Here is a 7,500-nt window from a genome sequence, read left to right as displayed (position 1 = left end):
TGGAATATGTTAATAAAGGGATTATATTTAAATTATTATTATTATTATTATTATTATTATTATTATTATTATTATTATCAGACTGCAAAATAAAAACATTCCAGACAAATAATTAATTATTTGAATTCTTTCATGCATAATTTAATGCTACATCATTACCAAATATTTCCCAAGAATTTCCATTACGTCTTTAAGCTCAACTGACCTGTGTAGGCCAGCACAAGTTCTGAACCATTTATTTTATATCTGAAACTTGCACACTGTGTTTCAGTCTTGAATTATCTCCAAGTTGTGGCTCTCCCCTTGTTACCAAAATATTTTGGAATGTAGCATTTCTTTTAGGCTTGTTAATTAGATGACATTCTTAGCGACTTTCGTTTGTTTTGTTGTTAACTTTGTCTCTAGTTTGATTAGATCACTGCATAATGCTACATAATTTGTGACGTTTTCTGTATAAATTCAGTCCGGATTGCATTGTTTGGTGGATCATATTTTTTACGGGAAGTTTCTTAAAGTAGCTATTTAATATTGTTCAGTCAGGACATCGTAAAAGTAAATCTTATTACCGTAAAGTTCCGATAGTAACGACCCCCCGAAAGTAGCAACCCCCCGAAATTAACGTCAATTTTTTGTGGCTGCTAGTAAATCCCGAAAGTAGCGATCCCCCGAAAGTAGCGACCCCCCCGAAAGTAGCGACCCCTCCCGAAAGTAGTGATCACCGCTCCCCCCCCCCAACTCCCAAAAGTAGCGAGACCAAGTTTTTTTAAATTGTATTCCGTATACCTTTAATTTGTCAATCAACAGTCAAAATTATAATGTACAATACCGTAATACGTTCACAATAAGGCACTTTAATTTGCAACAAGGGGAACAGTTCACTGATGTAGTGATGTAAGCACGTAAACCGGTATAATTTCGTATTAACAACAGGAACGTTTCTTCAAATTTATATTAAAAACTCTGTGTAGTTTTGGTCGATTATCATTAACATGAACGTCTTTGTTCCAATTAAATGACACTGAGATACAAAATTAAACGTAGCGGTGCATCATGCAGTACAATCGAAGCAGTTTAGCTTTCCTCATCTGAGTCACTGAAGAACTCGATCTCCTCTATATCAGCTGATTCACCCATGCAGTAGTCCGGTAAACCATCGATATTTATTTCACTGTCCCTGCTACCGGAAATGGGAAGTGAAATTCCACATTTCACAAATGAGCGAATAACCGTGTCTTTCAGCCGGCGCGAGGTCTCTTGCCATGCCGTACCCACCCATTTCGTGAAAAGCACACGCCGATCACCAGCAGTCACTTTTCCAGTCATAAATTGCTCTGGATTTGTGGACAAGTGTTCCGTGGCTAGTCTGCATGTGACATCGAGTGGTTGAACCTTGCTCGTTGCGCCCGGAGGTACAAGCCCCAGTGTCGTCTTGCACTCTTGCGTCAGAATGGTCTTTACCCTCTCTGTTGTTTGAGCTCTATGCGCATCATAGATAAGAAGTCTATCGCGTGGTTGACCAAACATGTTTGGCTTCTTCCACATATTTCTGAGCCAAAAGACCATCATTTCTTCGTTGCACCACGCGTTCTCTTGGAACTTGACCACGACTCTCGGATCATACTGCCTCTTTTCTCTGTCTGGAATTCGTTGTCCTGTGCCCTTAAAGATCAGCAAGAGTTTGATGCGAGGCTCGCCATCGGCAAATATGGTCAATTGCACGGTACACTGTCTCTTATCATGGCCTTCACCTGTCGTCCGGGTCCATACTGACTTTTCTCCTCTTTCTGCATAAGTAGCTCCCTTGGTGTTGAAGCAGAATTGCAGAGGTGTTTGATCCATATTAGCTATATCGCGTAATTCCCAGGGACCTACAATGCCCTCTTGGACACCCTCCAGCTCAGTTGCTTTAACTGTTGCCGTTCTTCTGAGATATCTGTGAAATAGTTGAATAGATGTACGTAGTGTTTCAGACTGTTTCTGTGCAGCATTTGTTGGGCGCCGCAAGCTGATATCATAGCGTGATTTAAAGCGATCAAACCAGTGGTTTCACATTTTGAATTCCACTCCTGGATGCAGCTCTGCCATTAACTGTTTGCATCGACTTCGGAACCACCATTCCTTAACCTTGACACCTTTCCCACGAAGTTCCTGGAATTCCTCAAATAATTTCTTCTCCATGTCAGGAAAAGCTGCATGCCGACCAGCTCCTGCCTTTTTCGATTTGTACTTTGAATTTCTAAGTTTATGTTCTTGGTTGATCCATGGATTATACGTGCTAGCTTTCACTTCGAACTTATAGCGAGCTTTGAACTCTCTAGCGGCCTTTGCCTTGTTCTTGTATTTCTTGTAGAGATCTATGACCTCTAGCTTTTGTTCCCTTGTCCATTGCTTTCTCTTGTCGGGGACTTGGATATCAGTACCTTTGCTGCTACTGTTCGTCGTTGTCTCAAGGGCCCTGAAGACTGCGGTAGTTGAACTTTGCTCATTTTCTGTGTCAAACTGAACTGGCCCGGTATCGTTGGAAGCCTCCATATCCTCCAACACTACTGATTCATCGTCGGTCTCAACACGACAGCCGCCAATAGCGGTATTGTTGCATTGGTTACAAATTCCAGCCTTACTCATGGGCTTATATTCTGGCTCATCTTCAGGATTCTGAATTTCGGGAGCACACAAGACACAAACGGTAGTCTCACATCGTATGCATTGATATTTTGTTGCTCTTCCACATAGGCAAACGTTCTCCATATTTTCACCTAGGAAAGACGGGAACTCAATGCCACGTAATGTCTGTCATTTTAGCGGACGTCTCGGGAAAACTTTCTTAGGTTGAAAAGGTCACGTCTGTAGGTTGTGATTGGTAGATTTCGATCCATTCATTTGTCAACACAATTTTAGCGGAAGTCTCGGGAAATAGATATAACCAACAGAAGATAACTTTCATGGGTTCAAAAGGTCACGTCCAGAGGTTGTGATTGGTCGATTTCGATCCATTCATACCGTACTCAACAATATACATACACAAGACCCTCGCATCAGCATTAGGAAAGCACACTGTTCAAGTGAAAATTGATTACCAATGGCTGCTATTTACCGCCGATTATGCACAATTACCTCACGTATCAAGGGAGATCATTGCTATCGGTCTAATCCGCGAATTAATGAAGGGTGCAACTGCATTCCCGAGCCTTCTAACGCATATTCACAAAACGCCATAGTGGTGAAGATGAAAAACACAAACGGCGGGGAACAAGATGTCACTACAGTTGGACGCGTGCCTGATAGTCTAGAGGAGGTCCTGTACAAGCCATTGCTGGAAAAGGAAATCAAGATGACTTGCCGTGTATCTGGCCAAAGCAGGAGTGCGCCAGAAGGTGTATGGGTTCAAGGAGGAGGCATTGAGATTCCCTGCGTTTATGAAATTGGCGTCAAGAAAGGATTTAGAAGTCTAAGAAAAGAACTGAGAGACAAACTAATACAACTCGTCCCGACCACTGACAATACAATCTAGGAAGATATCCGGAACCCACCCATGAAACTGGATAGACGAATTTTGTCTGCTTTGTTTATTGGTGTTGATATTGATTTACGGTATTTTATTACAGTATTGCTGTCGGTACATCTACGTATTTATCATTGTTACCTTCTTTTTATGAAACAAAATCGATACATGTGGAATGCCAACAAAATGTTGTTCTTTTTTCATTTTATGTTCGTTTAAATTTCGGGGAAAAAAACTCACGCCAGCGCTATTTGTAAACGATTTCTGTTCCCCGAAAGTAACGACCCCCCGAAAGTCACGACCCCCCTAAAGTTACGACCCCCAAAGGCTGCTAGTTCCGAAAGTAACGAGGGTCGCTACTATCAGAACTCTACGGTAGTATTATTTATACGTATTACATTCCTTCGGTTTCTTTAATGTAGTTTCCTTACTTTCTACCTCCGTATTTTTTTCACTTTTGTAGGTTTGGTACTCTCCATTTATTTTGTAATAGCGTGGGAGTGTGGTTTTCAGTAAACTTAAACAAACAGAAATATGCATGACTTCGGTCACACTCTGTAAACTGGTAGACTGCTGTCCTAACTTTGAATCATTTCTTTTATTGCCCCCTGAAGAGATCTATTTGCGCTGGTGTGGCCCATTGGCTTTGGATGCTTACAACCAGGTTCTGAGTAAAGGAAAGGCAACAGGTACATGATAAACCATTACCAAATATTTCCAAGCATTTCCGTCATGTCTAAGCTCAACCTATACCTAAAACTTACTACACGTTAGAAGCCACTTTTGTTCGCCAGTGTCTCAGTCCAATTATCGCCAAATTGTGCCTCTCTCCTTAAACTGGTAGACTAAAAAATAGCTTTGCGTGCGGTCAAGAACTTTGTAACGATACTGTCCTAATTTTGCATCATTTCGTTCAGTGCCCCCTGAAGAGATCAATTTGCGTGGCTCATTGGCTTTGGAAGCTTACAACAGGGCTCTAAGTAAAGGAAAGACAAGAGTTAGAAGGATACCAGTCATGTTGATAGGCCAGGACCGCTCTGGAAAGACCAGCCTGAAGAATTCGCTTAGGGGAATACGGTTCAATCGGTTTGAGAGCAGCACTGTTGGGATCGATGTTGATCCTTCGTACTTTAAAGTCACCACTGAGATTTGGAAGACTGGGGAGACGGATCCAGAGGCAAACACTAGAGATGCAACTTCCTATGAGCAACATGCAGCTCGGTTGGTTGTCAAACATTTAAAGGAAGGGGAATATTTTCCTGAAGAAAGCTCTGTTGAGGCTGCCCACTCTCAATATTCCTCCCTTGTAGACATGGTGACACCAGGGGCAAATACAAGGAGTGAGGGTAGCTCGGTATCTTCCCTCGGGTTTATTAGAACCGGTCATAATAAATTCCCTCCAGATGTCTTCAAAGATGAACAGCTCGATGTTTCAAGAAATCCTGTAGCATCGTCTGGAGCTACAAGAGTTTCAGATTCTGATGATGGCCGCAGAAACGCTTTTAACACCTCAACAGATGAAAGAACTGATCCTACAAACAGAGTGAATAATTCTCTCACCACATGCAAAATACCAGAAGAGGTAGAAACATTGATCAAGAAATTGTTACAGAAAGTCGACAAGGTTAAAGATGAAGATGACATTTATTCTGTTTTGTGGGATTTTGGTGGACAGTCTGTTTATTATGCAACTCACCCACTCTTTCTTTCATCAAGGGCTTTGTACCTTTTGGTGTATGACCTAAGCCGAGATCCTCATAAAACGGCCCAGCCTGTAACAAAGCAAGGCATGTACAAGAAAATTCAAGACAGTTTTGAAATAAAAAGTAATTTGGACTATCTTGATTTCTGGATGACTTCTATTGCTTCACTCGCCAGTCGAGATGACGTATATACAAAAGATTCGGATTCAAAATACTTGTTGCCTGCGAAACTTCCTCCTGTTTTTCTAGTTTGTACAAATGCCGACCGTCCTTTTAGTGGGGCAGAACCTATTGCGCTCGCCCGTGAAGTGTATGGTTCTTTGCAGGGGAAATCGTACCAGAACCACCTGTGCGATGGTTTCTTCGTAGTCGATAATACTAAATCAGGTGGTAAATCACAATGTTCAGAAGTGGCGCGCCTGCGACATAGCATTCTAGCTGTTGCAAAAGAGCTACTATTGATGAAGGAAGACATTCCAATCAAATGGTTAAAGTATGAGAAAGCGCTTCAAGTCACTCTGGGTGAAGGTCATAAATGGATTTATTTTGAGCATGCAAAACGGATCGCAGCTGAAGTATGCCAAATTCATGACAATCAAGAATTTGTAACATTGCTTAACTTTTTACATGATCAGAGAATTTTAATACATTTTGATGACACTCCTGAATTAAACATATTGGTTGTCTTGGATCCTCAGTGGTTGATTAATGTGTTTAAGAAAGTGATAACTGTTCAACCCTCTGACTGTCGCAGAAACGGTAAAATAGAACAATTGTGGCACAAACTCGAGACAGCAGGAATCCTTGAAGAAAAACTCTTGAAGCATGTATGGGACCCTTTGATAGAACAGCATGAAACCTATGAAAGCTTCATTGCTATCATGGAGAAATTTAGTTTGCTGTGCTCTTGGCCTTCGTCAGATACTTCATGTAATAAGCAGTACTTGGTACCATCCATGTTGATGTCAATCCCACCACAGGACATCATCAAGTTGATTGCCTCTGCAGAACTCCCTTCTCTTTTCCTCAAATTTGAGTCTGGACAAGTTCCTTCGACTTTGTTTCCGCGGCTGGTGTTGCAATTCTTTCAGTGGGGTCAACATGAATTTTGGAGTTCAGTGAACCCCCAGTTATACAAGAATTTCGCTAGATTTTACACAGCTGGGGACGAAGACTTCTCCGTTGTCCTTTTGTGTCATTCCTCGTTCTTCGAAATTGTTGTTCATAGAAGAAATGTCAATCCACGATTACTTGAAGGGATTCAGTCAAAAATGACCATTTCTTCTGTACCCCACCGTGATTCATTTGAAGTACTCTGTGCTCGTACTATTTACAGACAACTGTCTTTGATGCTTGAATGCATGCGTAAGGAGTTTTGTTGGTTGAAGAACATGATATATCAAGCAGGTTTTATTTGCCCGGTATGTTGCCATGGGAAGCTAGTCCACTATTGCCGCACTCATCACCAGCAATATTGTGAGCAAGAGGAATGTCTTCATTTCTTATCTGAATCTGAGTTGCACAATGCCAATCAGTTTATCACATGCACCAGAGCGCCTGCTGTAGTGGATAATAAAGTTCATGTCAAGAACTTTTCAGCTTGGTTGACAAGTCCAAGTGAACAGGTAATAAGGATTAAAATACAAACTTTTAAATAAAATAATTTCTTTTCATTCACTAGTCCTTTCACGGGAACGAAAACACGTTCTCCCAACCGTGTGGCTTCATAGCTCAGTTGTTGGAGCATTGCACTGGCATCGCAGAGGTCATGGGCTCGAATCCCGTTGAGGCTGCCAGAATTTCAGGTGTTAATGATAGACAATTGCTCATATTGTACTACATGTCCAGATAAGTGCGACAATGACTTCTATCTTTCGACAAACTTTTGAGTTGAGCGCTTTGAGGGTGCTCAAACCAGTTTCAATTCTTTTAACAAACTGCATGTACCACTTGGAAGCGGATTGTACCTCCGGACCGGTCTTCGTACCCGGGTCCTCTTTCTTGTGCGGTAGTCCAATTCTCAACTAACTGAGCCACTGGTATACAAGGTCCCACCAAGGATAAATGTATAATTTAGCGAAGAGCTTTGGTGTTCTTAAGTAACTATTGTTATTTTTCGTTTTAATTGTAGACAACAACTGATAAGATTGGTGGAAGACTGTTGCTTTCTGGTAAAAGTAGGTTTGTGGCTGATGTACCATGTGGTATTCTGGAACTTATGATTCGAAGGATTATTAAAAGCAGGTGGCTTATAAGTAAAATCACACATTTCTTTGTTAAGCCACCAATCCCGTT

General features: G+C 41.5%; 1 protein-coding gene across 8 annotated transcripts in view; it reads left to right on the top strand.

Moving 5' to 3' along the window:
- The window catches only part of LOC138042001 (uncharacterized), a 21,694-nt gene that overhangs the window by 12,116 nt on the left and 2,078 nt on the right, over positions 1 to 7,500 (top strand). For 6 of the 8 annotated variants that reach the window (XM_068887725.1, XM_068887723.1, XM_068887726.1 and 3 more), the window contains 3 exons: positions 4,117 to 4,191; positions 4,420 to 6,830; positions 7,337 to 7,382. In XM_068887725.1, coding sequence (XP_068743826.1) covers positions 4,117 to 4,191; positions 4,420 to 6,830; positions 7,337 to 7,382 — 2,532 coding nt within the window. Of the gene's footprint in view, positions 1 to 4,116; positions 4,192 to 4,419; positions 6,831 to 7,336; positions 7,387 to 7,500 lie in introns of all 8 variants that reach the window. The other 2 variants (XM_068887724.1, XM_068887730.1) reach the window with 2 other exon arrangements.

Source organism: Montipora capricornis, chromosome 3 (genome assembly GCF_036669925.1).
Source record: "Montipora capricornis isolate CH-2021 chromosome 3, ASM3666992v2, whole genome shotgun sequence".
NCBI lineage: Eukaryota > Metazoa > Cnidaria > Anthozoa > Scleractinia > Acroporidae > Montipora > Montipora capricornis.
The sequence above is the reverse complement of the archived record's forward strand: the minus strand, read 5'-3'. Positions and strand labels throughout refer to the sequence as shown.